Source organism: Pituophis catenifer, unplaced genomic scaffold, assembly GCF_029215685.1.
Source record: "Pituophis catenifer annectens isolate HBS135680 unplaced genomic scaffold, rPitCat1.0.hap2 SCAF_1, whole genome shotgun sequence".
Lineage (NCBI taxonomy): Eukaryota > Metazoa > Chordata > Lepidosauria > Squamata > Colubridae > Pituophis > Pituophis catenifer.
Window position 1 is genome coordinate 320,456,623 of NW_027256881.1, and position 20,131 is coordinate 320,476,753.

The following is a 20,131-nucleotide window of genomic DNA, read 5'->3' on the forward strand; positions in this document are numbered from 1 at the left end:
AATGTAAAAAGATTGAACTCCTGTAGCTCTGGACCTATAAACTACAAACAATATTCATGAGAAATGAAAGTTATAATTCTTTCAAATGCTGACCTGGAAGTAAGCATAACTGAACTCCGAAGAATCTGCATCTAAGGAAAAGTTAATAGCAGTAGCCAGTTAAGCCTGCTCTAAAGTTTAAAAAGTGCAGAAAAAGCAACTACCCTTGACAAATCTTTCTCCACCATCAGTTGCCATCTGTAAAAGGGGTATATACCAATCACATTTCTTCATACAACTGTTATGGAAATGAATACTTTTTAAAAATTGCATTGGAATCCTAAGCACAAATGCAAAGCAATTAGAGATAAATCCCAACGAATTCAGTTCCTTCCTTCCAGTTAGGATTCTTGTCTTTTAGTACTGAAGCTAAGCTGACACATCTGGATGTTATCTGCCAAAAACGTCTGGGGGGGGGGAATCCTTTTTTGTTTAAATAACAAAAGCAACAGATCAAGTCTAGGCATTTGCAAATGAAAGTCCCACTGAGTTCAGTAAAGTTTAATCCAAGATAAGAGTGCGTGCTTAAGGCTGCAGTCCAATCTGATGTTCCACTGAACTCAGACAAGTATGCAAATGATTGCAATCATAGCGTGAATAAATCGAGCTGGCTTCTCTCCAAAGTAAACTGGCTCAAACTTTCAAACTTCTCCAAGTCCCAGTGGGTTAATTGAAACTCAGTTACCAGCGTTGCAGCCTTAATCCGCTGATTACCCTAACACGTATATATCGTGTTTCTGGTTCAACCTGAAGTTGCTCTCTCCCTACTCCATTGCCCAACCTGAGTAGAGTTAATTAATTTGGAAATTCCCAAAAAGTTGGGAATTTGAATGAATTTGAATGTCTCTCCTACAAAGCTTAAAAACAAAATTGCCCACACAACGAGCTTAAGTAAGGTATCAGTCGTAATATTTTGTTTGGCAACTGGAGCGGGGAGAAACGAGAGAGCGCGGAGCCAAATCAAAACGCAGCAAGAAGCCTCCAGGTAGAGGTATTTCACATTTTTAGAGGAGGAAGTCGTGTTGAGCGTAAAGCCGAGGGAGAGGGAGGAGTTGATTGACGGTTTCTATAGAAACACCGGATCCTCCGCCCACCCCCCCATAGGAGTCGGCCAATCAGCGAGCCCTCCCGAATCCAGCCGATTGCTTGTGCTATTAAGAATATGTAGCAGCAGAGAGAGAAGCGCTGAGGAGTCACGTTGGGGAGGGAAAGAAGGAACGAAAGAAAGAACGAAAAGGAGGGGGAGAGGAGAGCGGCTGGTGGGGAGGGGGGGAAGGGGGAGAAGAAACTGCGATCCGTTTACACGAGCTTTGCTCGAACAAGCTGTCTTAATGGTTACTACGTGGCGGAGGGGAAACTTGATCAGCTAAACGCCAGCCTGGTGGCGGTCCGGGAGGAGGAGGAGGAGGAGCAGCAGGAGCAGCAGGAGGGGTGTGTGAGCACTTTCCGGGGGGGGGGTTGTAAAGGAAGAAAAAAAGGGGGGGAGAAAGCCGGGGGAGAAGCCCCTCCACCTAACACCAAACCCAGACCGGGTGGGGGAAGATGTCTTCTGCCTCTCCCACCACCGCGATTCCCAGCGTGGTGGCGACGATCAAGCAAGAAAACGTCCTGGAAATGTTCTGCGGCGGGGCGAAGGTAACCTCGGGCGGCTCGACTCCCACGTCTGCACCGCCTTCTAGTCTCGCGGCTGCGGCTCCTTTTGCTAGGAAGGAAGAAGCCGGGGAAGAGGAGGAGGACGAGGAGGAGGAGGAGGAGGAAGCAGCAGCAGCAGCCGGTAGGGTTGCGGGTCAAGTTCTACTCCATTCGGAACTTTTGGTGCGGAATCCCGGCGCCGTGGCCGCCGCGTCTCCCTTGTCGTCGCCTTCGCCTCGGTCGGCGTCCTCGTCGCCCCAGGCTCTGCTGGCTTTCTCCCCGGACCACGTCGCTTGCGTCTGCGAGGCTTTGCAGCAAGGCGGGAACCTAGACCGCCTGGCCCGGTTCTTGTGGTCCCTGCCCCAGAGCGACCTGCTACGTGGCAACGAGAGCCTCCTCAAAGCCCGGGCGTTGGTGGCTTTCCACCAGGGACTCTACGCCGAGCTCTACGGGATTTTGGAAAGCCACAGCTTCGACGCCGCCAACCACCCTCTCCTGCAGGAACTCTGGTACAAGGCGCGCTACACCGAGGCGGAGAGGGCCCGCGGCCGACCCCTGGGCGCCGTCGACAAGTACCGCCTGCGCAGGAAGTTCCCGCTGCCCCGCACCATCTGGGACGGCGAGGAGACGGTCTACTGTTTTAAGGAGAAGTCGCGCAATGCCCTCAAGGAGCTCTACAAGCAGAACCGCTACCCTTCCCCGGCCGAGAAGCGCAACTTGGCCAAGATCACCGGCCTCTCCCTCACGCAGGTCAGCAACTGGTTCAAAAACCGGCGGCAACGGGATCGCAACCCCGCGGAGCCGCAGTCCAAAAGGTGAGTTCGCGGGAACGGCTCCCTCCACGAGAGCGGACGGGGGGTTGCATGGCGGGAAGCAGAGCAACTTATGTTTCTGGAGAAAATTCCTTCGAGAAAGGAAGCTCTCTGCACATGTTCAGAATCTCTGTTCAAATAAGCTTTAAATGTTTAAGCAGATTCTGTTCCCCCACCCACCCCTCCCCAACAATGACTCCAGGCAGCGGACTGAAGGTTAAAAACAGACCAGTGTAAAATAACAGAAGCAATGAATGTACCATAGGTAGGAGATCTAAAATCATTCCACTGCTACATTGGACAAATCGATCTCAGGGTCCACTTAATCTCCTGGAGGAACGGCCAAGTTTTAAGGCCTTATTAAAAGCCAGCAGGGTCTGAAATGACCAGCAGGGTTAGCAGATAGACAGTGTCATATAGTGAGTCTGGGCATGAGCCCCGTCCTCTTCTGAGTTTAGTAAATTCCACACTTCCCTTTGGTTTACATCCCCTTCCATTTCTTCTGGTACCTTCTCTACCTCTTGACTTCTGCCTTTCCTTGGAGGGATAATCCTCCTTTGCTTATGCCATCTCTTCCTCTGCCATCTGGGTCTAGATTGCAAAGTGCTTCCTTATATATTCTTGGTAAACCTCACAACATCCCTGCAGTGCAGGACATCATTACGATCCGCCTTCCTGTATTGTTGGCTGGAGTACAAATAGTGCACTCCTCAAGGCTACCTTTGGAATTTGGGGCCCTGGCAAAGATTTTTTTTTAAAAAAAAAAAACATGGCTCCAAGGAAGGCACCTGGTTTGCTTCTGCTGCTGCTTTCTCAAACTCTATCCTTGGGCCTCAATTCCTAGGCCTCCCAGCTTTCTGCCCTGCTGCTTTCTAACCTCCTGGTCTGGCTTTGTTTCATTCTCACCAGAGCAATTTGCCTCAATCTAACACCTTGCTCTTTCTTGCTCTTCCTGTTTCCCCCCCCCCCTCTTGTCTGCCTTTCTCCCCTCTTCCTCCCTCCCCTGCCCTCTGTCCTTGCCTGGCTTTCATTCCTAACAAATATGGCGCTTACCTTCAGCAGCCCCTTTCTTTCCACTCTCCCACTCCCAGCAACCTTGGCTTTTCTTCTCCACGTTTCTGCTTCTTAGTTGCTGGATTCAAGGAAGGGATTGTTGACTGCAGACTAAAAGGTTGTTTGATCCTTTAGACATACTTTTCTCCCCATCTTCTCTCACAATGTGTCTCCAAGATCTCCTCTCCCCCCCCCCCCCCCATTTTTCAGCTCTGGTTTCTCCTTGTAATCTTAAAAAAAAAAAAAAAATCTGTGCCTGGGGGCATAGCTTCCCCAGACTTTCTCAAACCTTTCTTTCCCTAATCCTCAAGAGTTCTTTGTAGCTCAGATCTTCTTGGGTCTAGTGCTTTTGTCCAAGATTTGTCCACTTTCTGCAAAAATTAAAAACTTTGTATCCCCTGGTGCTTTGTCCCAAGCACCTCATTGCCACGCTCTGCAACTTAGCCTTATTCCCTGCTGTATGTCCAGCCTAGTATTTTGGGTCTACCTTTGACAGAAGGAAGGCCTTTTCTCTAGGTCTTCAGCCTAACTTCTCCTAAACAGAGGTGAAAAATTCTGTTTCTTGCTGTGTAGATCCAGCATCCCTTACATAAAAAGGGATTTATTTATTTAATAAATAAAAAAAAAATCCTATTCTTTGAGCTGTTTCTTTGTGTTTGGAGATTGTGAGGAAACTGTTTCCCACTCATTTTGTTTGACAGCGTTAATTATTTCCTCAGGTTTTATGTCACCCAGGAAGGGAAAAAAGTGAAACTTGAAGCTCATCGGCTTGGCTAGTGAGCTGTCTCCCGCTCTCCCTCCCCCCCCCCTTTGGTTGGTGCCTTCTTTGCTCTTCTTGTTGTGAAACTTGATTCTGTGCTGCTTTGGATCAGGTTTATGTCCTCAGAAGATGGGAACAGGGGTCTTCCACAGTTTATGATTCTAAGCAACCTGCCAGATGTCTTTTGAGCTGGCTCCTCTACTGGAGCCAGAGTCCTCTGTGGCTGGAGTTTCACATCATGCTGAGCCATACGAGGATTGATAATTTACGTGAATCCAGCAGTTGTGAATATGCAAACCAGGATGTGGCACAATTTGTTTATTCAGTCTTCCTTTGGGGAATCTTACCTGTAGATCTCTCTATTTTCCAATTAAATTCATGGACATAATTCCTGCTGCTGCAGAAATCCCTTCTATAGCTCCAGGGAACTGCTTAGGGCCTTCCAAATGCTAACCTTTTGAAAGGAGGGAAAAGTTGCCTGACAAGAGGTCACCCCAGATAGTCATCTGTCTTGCAATAGCCAGGTGAAGTGACATGCCTCTGCACAAGGTGCTTCCCTTCCTTCTTCCTTTTTAGAGGGTCTGAATAAAGACGAGAAAAATTGCTGCCTGCTGCTTCTTCTTTTTTTAAAGCCTCAAAGACCTCTATTTTCAAGTAAGGGCACAATTGTGCTGATCCATCCCCTTTGCGTCCTTGGAGCAAAGATATCAGATGCACAAATGGCAAGTCAGAAGTGAGGTGGAGGAGGGCCAGTCAGCAAACGCTGGCCAGGTGGAGGGTACAGAAGGCTGAAGGCATGTGTGGATGTTTGGACTTGCTATAGCTCCTAAAGAATAAAGAAGGGGCTTGGGGAGGGAGTGTGTAGCGTTATGAGATAATTACCTTCTGGGCCTTGCCGTGGCTTTTGAAAACAGTTTTCCTTTGGTGAGTAAAATGATTATTAAGATCCTGGGTATTTTCCATTTTAAAAGCATCCTTGTTTTGTTTTTTTCCGTTCCAAGATTTCGGAAAGGAGCATAAACCAGGGCCAAACTTTATCATGTAGGCTACATTGTATTTTCTCTCTTTTTATAAACATTTTTTTTTTGTTTAGCTAGGAGCTGGTTTTGACTCATAGTAAGTGCATAGACAAATGCTAGCCACCCTGACCTATCCTTTGTAATAACACTTTGCTTTTCCAAAGACATTGCATCCACCCACTTTATCAGTTGTCTCCCCCTTCTATTTCCATCAATATTGCCAAGCATAATTTTGTGTATTGAAGAAAGTTTTTAAAAAATATTAAACAATTTAAATTAAAATTGTTAAAATTAAATTAAAATTAAATTCAGGCTAGTGATGCTATTTGTAGAGGTTGGGGCCATTTGCTCACAGTTTCAACTTGTTTTAGATCCTAATAGATGGTCCACAGCAGGTGTGTCCCACCCATGTCCTGCGTGCCCCATGCGGCCCTGGACAGCTAGTAAGTGGCCCCACAATAACTATTATTATTATTATTATTATTATTATTATTATTATTATTATTATTATTATTATTATTTATTGGTTAATCTTTAGTGAGATTCACAGCCTTTGAGGCTGGTTAATAGCTCAGCAGCTCGAGTCCTAACCAAGGACCTAGGAACTGTTAAGGTATCGTCGGAGGATGTAAGCTGTTCCGAGTAAGGTGGTTTTTTATTATTATTTATTATTATTATTATTATTATTATTATTATTATTATTATTATTATTTACTTTATTCATTAAACATGAAACTTAGTCAACTAAACATTCAAAAATGCATCACAAATACCATTGACTGGTGCTAATGGTTGATACGGGTTGCTGCCAGTACCTTCTTAAGATGTACGATGTTCCAAGTAGCACAGTTTTTTGCAGTTCCGCTGGTGTTATTGCAAGATGATGATGATTATATACATTAACTATATTATATATTTTATATGTGGCCCAAGTCAATTCCTCTTCACTCAGTGCAGCCCAGGCAAGCCAAAAGGTTTGACACCTAAACTCTACACAGCATCTATAAGTCCAGTCAATTGACTGGTTCACTAATTGCACACTGTAATGATCGCCAGCCAATAACTGTTGTCTTGTGTACAAGATCAAAGACTCACATTCTTTTTATGTAAAAGCATAATCTTGGGGGTTTATAGCTCTGAAATTTAAAACAGTAAGCAGTTATTATCCCTGAAACATATAACCTTGGTTCATGCACTAGCAAAGAAATATTATTCTATCAGACCTTATCAGTTGTAATATACGATCAATTATCATGATGGATAGACCAAGCTACTAATACTTTGCTTTCATAAAATAGCAATGAAATTAGCTATGTAGTTCATAGTGTGGTTTGCTGAATCATGACATTTGACTACGGTAGCATTGACTTGGGTTCAGACATTCTGAATCATAACCAATAAATTAGCAATTCTCAAAAGCTGAACCTCAAATTAAAACTGATATTTGTACATCATGCAAATGAACTGCTGCATTTGTACCTGCCTTCATTAGTTGTGTTGTGTGGATATATTCAGTAAGGTTTGTGGCTGGATGGGAAATTCAGCCTAGATTTCCCTGGTTTTATTTTGGAGAGGTTTGTATATTACAAGTGGCTAAAATAATGGTTGGCTAGTTTGTGGTTTTATGTTTGTTGGAAATAAACCTGTACGATAAGTTTATAGTTCTGAGAGTTCTTCAAAGTCAGACAGCTGGATTAATTTAAACTGTAGCTCACCTAACCATAGATTAATAAGTTGTATGAACATAGCCACTGTAATCATGATAATTAACTGGCTCTTTTTGCCTTCCTTATAGAAATATGAACTGTTGTCCCTGTTCCTTTCTAAGAATAGACTGCTTTCAGCTGTTAGCAACATTCATGATATTATGAACTCTCTTGGAATATAATCAACTTCCCTCTTTTAAGAGAAGATACCTACTTATTTTGCAGTGCATTAATTATTGCTCATGGGTTAAATTTTGTATGTTAGTCCTCTCTGTTAAGGGCTTTCCAGAAAAAAGGCACCTTTTTGTAGAGATGTCTATAAAATATCCTTAGTTATATTTAAACGAATTGCAGAAATGAAAGTAATCAAACAGAAACAACTAATTCCTCTTTATTTGCATGGCTATCCCCCTCTGATCTGCTTTGGCTACAATAACCTTTTTCTTCCACTCCCCTGCTGTGCTGTTTCTTCTTCCCTTGAGAAATACCCAGGATCGAAGGCAGCTAACACAATTTGGTCCCTTCTCTCATAATGGTGGTAAATTCATCAGTTCAAGATGCCATTAGTAGACTGTTGTGTCTGAAACCAGCCACTGCCATTTGGGGCATCTTGATGGTCTGGATATTGCTTTACTCTACAACATTAGATGTCTATTATGCTTATTACAATAACTCCTTGGCTGCTGTTTTCCTTTGGTTACACCTAGTCCAAAAAAAAAAAAAAGGCTATGGTTTAATAGTAGAAACGATTCCACTTAATAACAGAACAAAATGCTAGTTCCAGATACTGCCTCGATCTTTCCTGATAGGCTGGGAAAGACATATTTTCTTCCTCCCCTTGATGCTAGAACACAGGGAAAGCCTAATAAAGCTGGCAGATGCAAAGCTGAGCAAAACAAAAAGCCCCTATTTCACAGAAGTCTTTATTTACTTAGTATTTATTTCTATTGCTTTTATAAATAAGGCAGCGAAAATGCCTAATACTATTTTTTTGTCCTATTTTCCCCACAACAACAACCCTGTGAGGTGAGCTGAGAATGTGAGGTTTGTCCAAAATCACCCAGCCAGCTTTCATGCCTAAGGCATTACTAGAATTCACAGTCTCCTGGTTTCTTGCCACGTGAGGAAAACGACTCTTGGTCATGCTGAATTTACACGATTTGCCATTGAGAGTCATGAAGATCTGGTTGTTTTAAAAAAAATATATTCTTGCAGTTCTTAAATCACTGATCTAATTGAAGAACTGTTAGCTTGAATATCTGTGTTAAATGTCCATTTATAGGAATTGTCTCTACTACTGAATGGCAAATATTGTAGTATCAGTATCTTTTCTGCAGGCTTTCTAAAAGCACCTGGATAATGAGACAGAAGGCTGAGTGAAATGAACTTTGCTGTACTGTACACATGTGATATCTGAAAAAGATACGTTATAAGCACAAGCGGTCTGTGCTAGACACTTCTTTTTATAGTGAATAGAAGAGCTGATAGATTTCACAATACTTGACTAGCATTGGAACCAATGCATTTAAAACTCTTCAGAATTTTTCTACATATAGGCAAGAAATTCTCCGTCAACAAATAGAGATACTACATGTGTGGCTGGGCATTAAATGCATTGTTATGATCCCTATCAATCTATTATTTCTTTTTCATACCATAATGAATCTTGGTTTACTCTAATATTGGTAGAATTATTTGGCATTTATTGCAGAAGCACAATAGAATGCATCCATCCTGAAAGGAGGGGGCCCATTGCATCCCTGTATGTGTAACAGGAGCATGTCATACTGTGATGGTTTCTTTTTTTTTTTTTCTGTATTGCTAACTTTTGCCTTACTTAATGGTAAGCTCAGAGTCAACCTGCCATACTGCATTCTAGCTACTGTGTCACCACAGCATAAATCAGCAATTTATTTTTGCTGATACACATAATAAGGTTTGCAAAGATCCAGCAACACTTTTGAATTTTGGAATAGCAGATCAATACAAGTTTTGAACATGAATTACTATTCATTGCAACTTCTTTGGACTCTTATTCTGAGAAATCTTGATGAGCAGGCAGAATTAATCATACAGTTCCCTGAACCATAGGTAGTACTTTTGAAGGTACATATTAATTTAAAAACTGTAGAATACAGTACCGTAGCAAGAAATGCTGTTTTCATCATGGAATAGCAAGAAATGTATCCTAGCATTCCAAGAGTGACTTGAAATCTCACTAAATTAAAGAAGCAAAATCATCTAGTTTGTTTATGTCCAGAATTACTGTTTTTTTAAAATAGTTTTTGCCCCTGGGGGGAGATATGCATTCAGGAAACAGAGAAGAATGAAACCAAGTTGTATTACTTTCTTTATGCATTTGTATTATAAAATTATTCTGAAAGGACGTGGAACGATTGGTATGTACCATTGGCCAATTTTCTCAGCTTTCTGCCAGAGCTGAGGTTCTTACGCTGAACCAGGCTGCGGATTGTTTATAATTTATTCAACACATCACTATCGGGTGAATTTTTGCAACTCATTAATCCATAACCCATGGCTTTTTGCGAATCAAAATTGCTGGGTTCACATAGCACACTGTCAAAGCTAAACAAACCACAGTATGATTTATCACATCATGATTTATCAGATTAGGTTCACACACTGTGCTTGATCATGTGGCTAATGTAGTCTTGAGTTAGCCATATGTTGTAGGAACCCACCCATAGTGGATAACCCAACCACATAAAGATAATTGCAACATACATTTTGTCAAGTTTTTTTTTTTTTGTGAGGGAAAATGTCAGCTTATTCCTTCATGAAAATTGTCTAATGTAAAAAGCTGCACACTGCAGTAATTAGAAACCTTTCAACACTGTTGAAGGAGTAATACGATGCTTTGTCTTTGAGGAAGATGCTGTAGAAACACATTAAGAATGTTAATCTTTGCAGCTCTTTCTTTCCTATGTACATACAAGCAAGTGGCCCATGTCTAATGTCTGAAGCTGATTATGAAGACAGTCTTTCTTTTAAATGCACCTATTATCTAAATAGTTTGGATATAATCCAGTCAAAGTTAAGTGCTTTCAGGTTTTTATGAACCTCAGTGAGAGAGTTATGTATGTCCTTAAATCAGTGGAACTTGCAAAGTACTTAAATTTGGCTGGCTAATCAAACAACATAAAAACCTGTTTTAATAGCCTTATAAAAATAGGAATCCTCATATGCATTTCAGTGTAAACTTTTGAAACTAGAAGTATAAATGGCATTTTAAAATATCAAGCATGCTTGTATTCCAAAATCATGTTCTGTCCTTTGAAGCATTATAGCATTATTTTATATGCAAATATTTCTTGAGAATTCCCTTTTGGTCCAGATAACCATTTGTTTTTATTTGGTTGTAAGCCAACTAGAGTCACCTCTAGGTGAGATGGGTAACACAGAAATTTAATTAATAAATAAATATGTATTGAAATTTCAAGGATATTCACACTATTTGCAAAGTTGTGGCTGCTACAGTGTTATTGTAGTCAGCCATGTCAGGTGATTGTGATTTCCAACACTTTCTGCCAGCTTCCCATAAACAAGATCAATGGGAAAGCCAGCTGGAAATCACTTTTGTTCTCACTGCTTTTTTGCCCATCCATTGTCATTCTGTTTATCTGTTTAGGTAAATTGGTTTTCTAGTATATATTTCATTAGGTTTGCGTTAAATATATTGTCCTGAAAATAGGACCTAGTTTCTGAAATTAATATAATTTGAATATAATACCTGAAGAAGTGCTTGCACAGATTCTGCACTATTTTAATTGAAATGTTTTATACTAAAGCATGTGGGAGGAACCTTGTTGCTTTAATGTGTCCAGAGTAAAGCTTTACTCAGTTTAAAGGAATCTTATTTGACCAGTTGTATGGATTTTAGCCAATTCATGGATTGATTAACTGAATTTTCATATGAATAAAAAGAATGACACTTTTTATTTCATCATCTTTTAAATCCACCTAAATTGGTGACTGTGTTAGTGTGGGGAGGGACCATTTACACTATCAAATCCAACTACCCACTTGGTTCAAGAATCTGAGCATCTCTGACAAATGGGCTGTCTAGCTTCTGTCCTTGAAAGGCTGGGCACCATTCCTTTGGTGGGGAATTGGTTCAGCTATATAACTGCTTCTAACTGTAGCATATTTTTTCTGATAGTCAGTCACAAGTTGTCTTTCTATAATATATTTTGTTCTATAGCACCGATTACATGACTTGCTGCAAATGGCCATCATATAAGTTTATAAAAAGCAAGGCAAGTGTGATAAGTCTATGAGTTTATATGAAGAAAAAAATATTTCTATGGGGGGGGGTGATGAGAATCTCAGGAAGGAGGCCAATGACATTACCAAGAAGGTATGCTAAAAGGCTAACATGACATTTGCTTTTTCCGTGGTAATGGCCAATATATTCATTGGGTTTTTCATCACAACACCAAGAGATGTTTCCTGGTCAATCCCTCACTCATACATTAGTGAATAAGAACATGTAAGATTGGTGACTGCTGTGGCAATAATTTTACATGATTGTTTGTGCCTGTGCCATTTTGATATCTGCTCCCCCAGTAAAGTACAATTTGCTATTTTGATCATCTACATTGGAATTTCTTTTGAAGCTCTTTCCAATCTTTTACTTTCTTTCTGTTTTAAAACAAAACTTGTCATCCAAGTTACATTTTGCTTTTCTGAAACATATAATCTAGAACAGGGGTGTCAAACTGGCCAGTGGGTGCTTAAATCTGGCCCACAGGGCTGCCCTGGAAACAGCAAAGGACCGGCCTGCGGTGCCTCTGCCAGTGAAAACAGAGCTCAGGAAGGCAGAGGGTGGCCCGCCCAAGGTCCTTTTCACTGGCAGAGGATTGCAGGGCGCCGTCATAGCCGAAAATGGAGTTCGGAAGCCTGTTTTCACTGGCAGAGCACACTTGGCCCACCACAGACACCCCCGTGGCCATCCCAGCCCCCCGAGGTCAAACACAACCCTGATATGGCCCTCAATTAAATCGAGTTTGACACCCCTGATCTAGAATAAGAGCTCCAGCATTTGTGATCTGGTAGGATACTTGGAATTTTGAGGAATGTTGGGTAGAGTAGATTTAAAGAATCATGTCAGATTTGGCATCTAAACATTCTAAACAGAGTAAGTCACTTTGTATACAGCAACCTCTGTATAATATACTTACTGTATAGAATTCCACTATAAAGCTGCAATTCTGGGAGCAGGAACATGGAAGTAATGCTTGCTTGCTCCTTTGTTTGTTTGTTTATTTCTGAGTAGGCTGGCATATCTCACCAAGTGGCAGTAGCTGATTGATGTTGCATGGGCTTGGAAGCTAAAGAGACTCACACCTGCTTAATATCATCAGGAAGCATCAGCATTGTAGGCTAGACTGGGAAGTAACAAAACATGCTGGCAGAAAGCATTTCTATGTTGTTGCTAAGAAAACCTGCATGGATATTTTCATTTGGTTACTAATAATCAAACAACTTGGGAGTTTTTTTCTTTGCCGTAGAAATACATAGGACGGCAGTACCATGATTGAGAAATTTTTATTTAGTTTTTTTTTTCCTCTCATAAGCAGCTTATATATGGAAAACTTGAATCCTCATAGAGATTAATCTAGTGCTTTTTTCCTTGATCTGTTAGTTTTCTGTGGGTAGGATAATTGTTTCTCCCATCCATGAGAAAAGAATTCTGTAAGATTCTTTTCAATGATTCAAAGATTCAATGAAAAATACTGCATCAATTCACTGTTGCTTCTCTCTTGATTTGTAGTGAGTCGGATGGTAATCCCAGCACAGAAGATGAATCCAGTAAGGGGCAAGAGGACTTGTCTCCACGTTCCCTTGCAAGCACCTCTGATGGCGGCACCAGCTTAAGCCTTCCTAGCCCAATGGAGCAAGTATATATGCAGCAACTTGGAAACTCCAAAATATCCTTAAGCTCTTCAGGAGTTTTGCTGAATGGAAACCTTATGCCTCCCAATCCATCTGTTTTTCTTAATGGTACTTCTTTCATTCAGGGCCCCAATGGTCTCCTTCTCAATGGTCTCAGTGTGGGATCTTCTCAGGCGGTATCATCAAGTCCACTCAAAACATCACCCAATGCTTTGAGTAATGGAGTCTCCATGGGTGACATGTTAGTCCCTTCCTCAGAAGATGTGAAAGACTTCAAAATCCTCCAGACTTCTCTGTCCAATTCCATTGCACCATCAACACCCACAACAACATACAGTCCCAATTCTGGGCCTGCCTCTTTCCCAGGCTTGACACCAAGCATGGAAGTAAAGAGGGAAGAAAGTGAAGAAGCAATAGCATCACAAGACAGTGGCTCAGTAGTCACTTTTACCACTCCAATCCAAATCAACCAATATGGCGTTGTCCAAATCCCTAATTCAGCAAACAGTGGCCAGTTACTTAATGGAGGCCTCAGTTTTTCTCCAATGCAGCTGCCTCCAGTATCAGCAGCAACTTCCCGAGGTAAAAAAAACTTCACTATATTAAATTATTGCTTTTTTGTTGTGAAATTAAAAATGTTGGAGATATGTAATGTCTTAAACCCTAAGGTGGCCCCTTTGTGTACAATGAACTGTTTCCATGAACAGAAGACATTTTGATCTGGTGGAGACTGGTACTGATGGGAAAACACCCAAATCCAGCAAAACAGGTTTTTAGATGGATACTGATGGAGAATCAATGAAAATTCAAATTTTTTCCCCATATCAGCAGTCTTTAGCATCTTACGATCTACACTATTTTTCTTTTGCTTGTTTTGGCCGTAGGACTAGCTTTGTCTTTGAGTAGAGGCAGCCATATAGATTAACATTCAGCCCTACTTAGCCGGCTGCTCTTGGGTGTGGCAGAAAATACTGTCCAAGAGAGTAAATCTTTGGTTTAACAGATTTCATTTTTACACTGTGTAGTTTCTATTTGGATGTCTTATCAAAATAACAAAGCCCATTGTATTCAAAGTAGTTTGAATGATTCCTCTCATGTCATTTGCATTAATTCATATTACACAAATCATTATTACCCAGGACATTAATTCATGCAAATGATATGAGTTTAACATAATTCTCTTCCTCCTACAAACCTCCATTAAGTTGAGATTTTACTGTATATTATTTGTTAAATGTCGCTTCCACCAGTTTTTCTGTTCATATATTTAGTATGCACTAACATTTTTATTTTTTTTAATAATTGGAAAACTGCATCTTACACATTTGAAATGTGTAAGTACTGACAGATTCAATCTAGGACATACTGTATATTCACATTTGAGAAGTGTGAATTTGATAAGGATACATTCAAATGTAAAGCAGATTAATTTACAGAGTTATCACACATAATCCCTACAATTATGCATGGTGAGGCAGTATAATAATACTTCCTTTGCATGCCCATATTTGATAACAAAAGAGCTGGACCAGGATCAGAGCTCATTAGTACTAGGATAGGAGATTATCAAATGAAAATTAGATTGGGAAATTGAAAAAAAATATCCTGAAAGAAAGGAATCACTGACACTTCTGTAATGTTGCCAAGAAGGTAACACAGACATACTAGATATAGACCATAACTGCTAGGAGCAATACCAATAATAGATTTCACTTTAGTCCTTTGCAGATGAGATTTTAGCCAGGATGGTCTGGATAACACACCAGTTTGCTATTACTATAGAATTCTATTTGGTAAAGTTTCATTATTTTTCAGTAATCTTGCTTTTAGGTGAGTATAAAATAGCAATAACAATAGCACTTAAGACTTACATACTGCTTTACGGTGCTTTACAGCCCTCTCTAAGTGGTTTACAGAGTCAGCATATTGCCCCCAACAATCTGGGTCCTCATTTTACTGAACTCAGAAGGATGGAAGGCTGAGTCAACCTTGAGCCGTTTAGAATCGAACTCCTGGCATGAGCAGTGAATTAGCCTGCACTACTGCATTGTAACCACTGCACTACCACAGATTACAGTCTAATCATTATACTGAGATCCCTAGTTCAGGGGTCCCCAACCCCCAGTCTGTGGACTGGCACCGGGCCGTGGCGTCCCAGCAATTGCACCCAAACAATCAAAGCCCCATCCATAGGATGCAGGAAACATGCAAAACCACGTCATCGTTCCCCAGGTCCATGGAAAAACCTTTCTCCATGGAACAGATTCCTGGTGCTCAAAAGGTTGGGGGCCACTGCCCTAGTTGACATTGGCTCAATTTTCCTGAGTTTCACTTACGTATCATTCATATATAATATCTTAAATGAGAGCCAGTCCAGGAAGTCACCAGGAATTAATGCTGACTCAAAGCACACACACACACACACACACACACACACACACACACACACACACACACACAGGTTTTATCCCTAGAGACGACTTTTAAGCTCTAACATTTCCTATGAACAGCTGAAGCACACTCATGCATAGGCAGTGAACATTTGCATTTATTCACTGCTTTACATAATCCTCTGTTTGATAATCATGGAGAAAGGTAAACTATGTACTATTAATTCCAGTACTATCTCTTGTAAATCTCACCAACCTCTCTGTTTTCTGAAACTTCACTGAGATTTGCATACGTTCATATTTATCTTCTCCTTTTATATATCATGGCTATACATGAGCTCTGCACCAAGTATCCAATATTGGCAGTGTTTACTATCCTATCCCATGTTAGTGAAGCAAGCCATACACCTCTGTCAACTCTATCTTTTTAATATACCATGAGAGCAGTGTTTAAGGTGAAGATTCATGACTTTATTCCATGCATTAGCTGTGATTTTAAGCTCCGATACTTTTGGCCAAGGTCAAACTGGATGGAAATACATTTTCCCATATGCTGCTAGATCTTGAAAACATGACTAAATAGTTCCCACTTCACCATTGTAATTTGTAAAAAAAATATCCTGAAGGTATTCAGAAAAAACAGTTTAGCTCATAATCTGTGTGTTTATAGAACATAGAATTATAGAGCTGGAAAGGAACTCGGAGGTCTTCTGGTCCAACCCCCTGCTCAAGGCAGGATTTGTACCTTGCGGCCTTCCAGAGACACTGAATTATTGCCCCCAGCAATTATGGGAATTAGAATTGAATTACAATTCCAACCAACTCTCATAATTGCTGGGGGTAATAATTTTGCACAAATAGACAAAAGGCTTCAAGAAAAGTGTGGTTGACTTTTTATGCGATCAATTTGCATTTTGAACATTAGAATCGCCACTAGATCGAGGGACTATATGTTCATGTTCATTGATCAGGAACTACATGGTTGGTTGCAAAATTAGCTGCATATTTAGACTAGATGTGGCATTTTTGTCCTTCCCAAGGTGGGATAGGCAGGTGTTGTTTATTAAACAACAGTGCTCTGGCGCATACAAAGACCAGCTGGCTGGCGCTCCTGCACGTGCCAGAAAACCGAAGACCAATTGGTCTTCGTGTTTCCGGTGCTCCGGCACACACACATGCACACGCATGCACGCACATTCCGGTTTGGGCACACAGTGCCGAAAAGGTTTGTCATCACTGCCCTAGATTATATATAGGAAATCCAAAAGTCAGCTTCTAGAAATGCTGATAGTTCAGCAGTAGGACCCATGTTTTATATGCAAAAGGTCCTCTGGCCTCTTCAGCTAGAAGAATCATGAGGAAATCATGGGAAGAGCTTTTTTGCTTGAAAGTTTGAAGACTTTTTGCTACTTGGAGTAGATTATATTACCTAGATCAGCATTTCTTAAACCTTGAAGTGTGTGAACTTCAACTACCACAATTCGTAGCAAGCAATGATAATTGACTATTTGACCTTTGCCTCTATTGTAATAATGGAGAACTTGTTACCTACTATAGATATGTTGAGCTCCATTAATCCCTGTCTATTCCAGGTAGAGAAATATAAGCCAGCTGGAGGTAGGAATGTGGGAAAGGCAACTTTCATTCCAATAGAATTTGGAAAACAAATCAACTTATTTTAAGTCTACAACTTTTCCCATATTTTTTATGATATGGAACAACTCTACTCCTTGATTTCTGCTATAATTAAATAACTTTCAGGGGATTATATTGTCCTTCGCATTACCATTTTATAAATCAATATAATATTGAATATAATTGAATTGAATATTACAAGAAACCAATAGTTCCATATATCCAGTGTTCACAACTCATCTTCATCTCATGGAAGAATAAATGATCAGTTTCATTAATTGATTAAGATTTTAGCTTTTTTAGTATTTTTAGTATTCCTTCATTAGAATGGAATTTGCATTCTGGTGTCTTGTCAAGGCTAATTTGACTGCAGCTCACACAATCCCAATGATACTGTGTGTGTATAAATACTGGATACTTTTCATAATTTAAAAGACACATCAAAGGGTAAGAAAACAAATTTCTGAAATTGAATTAAGTATCACAATTCCATTATTCACTGCTTTAGGCTCAAACTACCATAAAGGAAAACAATGCTTTTGATATGGTGAGAAAGCTATCTGTTGATCTTTACATTTTATGTAGTTTCAAGGATAACACATGCTTGTTTATTAAATGTATATGCCGACAAATCCATATGGAGTCATGGTGGCATATAATAAAAAATGAAACATCGGTAGCAACAATGTCCATAAAATATGGTCAACCAATAAATATTAAAATAGCCAGTGGATGGGTCACTCCTCAAAATGAAAACCACTTGAGTCTTAGAATGTTATAAGAATAGCAACATCTCCTCCTTTTTAAGTAAGATTATTGGATGGGAGTTGTGTTTTAAAACCACAGGGGAAGATGAAAATTTAACTCTTAATTTAATTTTATACTGTGCATTTAAATTTTTCTCTTGTTTTTATTTGTCTGTTCCTTTCCCATCACAGGTAGTCTTTCCATTAACCAAGGCACATCAAGCAATGGCACATTTACTACTGACTCTACGATAGCACAACAAGGGAAAGTGTTTTTCAGCTCCCTTGCTCCCAGCACTGTGGTGTACACCATCCCGAACACCACCCAGGCAGTTGAGCCGGTGAAACAGGAAGGACTGGAAACGAGCCTGGTGTTTTCTCCAGTCATGCCCCTTGGTCAAAATGCCCAACTTCATGCTCATCTACCTTCAGACAACTTACCCAATGGGGTCCTCCAGCCAGGAGGCGCCTCCTCCTTAGTTAACGTGACTATATCGCATAACTTTTCCCTTGGACCACCTTCCCTTTTAACTGCAGAAGAACTCAACTCAGCCATTTCTGAGAGCCCACCAATGCAACCCCCCACAACAAGTGGGCCGACTGTTGTTTCCATTAGTAATGCAAACTATGCAACACTTCAGAACTGCTCCCTCATCAACAGCCACGACCTCGTGTCCATTTCTCCAGTGCAGCCGGCGCTAACAGGGATCGGTGGGGTAGTAAGCAATGACATTGGATCCCACCCCTCTTTGCAAGGACATCCCCATTTCACTCGAGAACAGCGGCTGATCCTGCAGTCCATTCCCACTCTAAAGGAAAACTTTCTAACTGATTCAGAAAGCAGATCAGGAAGCAGTTCGGTGATGCTGGATTCCAAAACCAAATATGTTACTAGCAATATAGTCAATACCATCTGTGAAGAACTGGGGACAGACAAGAAACAGCTGGCTAAACTCCAGACAGTACAGATGGAAGAAGATATGCAAGACTTGTAAAAAAAAAAAAAACAACAATTTAAGATTAATAATCTTGTATTTGCATTTCAGTAGAAAAATATCTTCCTTTGAAGACTAGAAGCACAGCAGTGGGGGGTTCCCCCCCCAATAGGCATATAGAAAAATTAAAAAAATGCACAGTTGAAGAAGAATCTAGGTCTTCACTAAGAATACAAAGTTGCCATGCAATGTTTGCATGAATGCTCACTTTTGTTAAGCCTGATCAAAAGGAATCATACATGGCTGGAAGGGAAATGCCAGTCAAATATGAGATGGGTTGGCTTATCCAAGTAGCTTCTTTGGACAGGGAGAGAATCAAGGTAATTTCAGAATGTTTATTAACCGATAGCTATTGGTTAGGAACAAGATTATCTTTTTAAAAAGACTGGAACTAAAAGAGAAAAGACATACTGGGGTGTTTTGTTTTTTTTTTGTCTAGATTCAATTTTACTTATAGATGGTGGGCATTGAGAAAGTGGTATTTCAGTTTTCAACTTTAAAGGAGTACTTTAGGTAATACCTCACAAGCTACTGTTACTTTCTTTTGCGAGCACAATTGCAAATACTCTCTTTGGTGTGTGTGTGTGTGTGTGTATGTGTGTGTATTTGTTGTTAAAAGTTTTCCACCAGAATATCACTCTCTGCACTCTCAATTTTTTTATAGTTTTGGAAATGGTGCAAGTTTTCTTTGTCTTGTTTGAATCAGTAGAGGAGGGGAAGAAAACATTTTGCCACTTGAAATTATGCAACCCAGAATCCTTGGCTCTGCCACCTATGTAAATATTATTTTAATTGTGCTAATGAGAATTGTTTTTATTAGTAGGATGATTCTATTTATAATCATTGGTGTCCATTTTATCATTTTGAGATACGATGAGCAGTTTAATTTATTTTTTCTTTCTGTATTTTTGAACAGGAAATTATTTCTGCCTATTTTTAAAGATTTCTTTCCCCTATAAAGCTTTAATTGATTTTCTTTCTCTTTTTTTGGTAACAATTTGGACTAGTCTTATATTTGACTATGAACAAATGCAGTTATAGGCTTTGGGCAAACACTTGTGAAAGTGTTACTTCTGTTTTAGTTTTAGATAATTTTAAAAGGTTTGAGGATGGCTGCTGGTTGGTTTATTTTTTAAATCCTATGTGCCTTTCTTCCTAGTGGCCTTAAATCCTTGTTCTAACCAGCACAGCTGTTAAGCAGTGAAAGAATCTGCCTAGAACAGTGGTAAATTCCTCTTTGCTGGAGGTTTTCAAACAGGTTGGTTATCCTCCAAGGATGATTTAATTGAATCCTGTACTGAAGGGAGGGTTGGACTATAGATGATCCAGAAGGTCCCTTCCACCAAATATATTCTATGATTCATCAACATAGGAAAAGAGAAGTCTGTCTGGCAGCAATCAAAACAGTGGTCCTAATTCCCTTACATA

At 40.2% G+C, this 20,131-nt stretch overlaps 1 protein-coding gene across 1 annotated transcript; it reads left to right on the forward strand.

Moving 5' to 3' along the window:
* The first annotated feature begins 1,535 nt into the window (after positions 1–1,535).
* On the forward strand, positions 1,536–19,082 carry SIX4 (SIX homeobox 4). Its single transcript, XM_070931619.1, has 3 exons — positions 1,536–2,486; positions 12,816–13,519; positions 17,901–19,082. The coding sequence occupies exons 1-3, from the start codon at positions 1,582–1,584 to the stop codon at positions 18,701–18,703; spliced, it is 2,412 nt and encodes an 803-aa protein (XP_070787720.1). The 5' UTR covers positions 1,536–1,581; the 3' UTR covers positions 18,704–19,082.
* The last annotated feature ends 1,049 nt before the right edge of the window (positions 19,083–20,131 follow it).

Excerpts from the sequence above, each read along its gene's own strand:
- SIX4 (XM_070931619.1), top strand. The coding sequence starts at position 1,582 with ATGTCTTCTGCCTCTCCCACCACCGCGATTCCCAGCGTGGTGGCGACG. Across the intron at positions 2,487-12,815 it reads GCGGAGCCGCAGTCCAAAAG|TGAGTCGGATGGTAATCCCA; the intron begins GTGAGTTCGCGG and ends CTTGATTTGTAG. Across the intron at positions 13,520-17,900 it reads ATCAGCAGCAACTTCCCGAG|GTAGTCTTTCCATTAACCAA; the intron begins GTAAAAAAAACT and ends TTCCCATCACAG.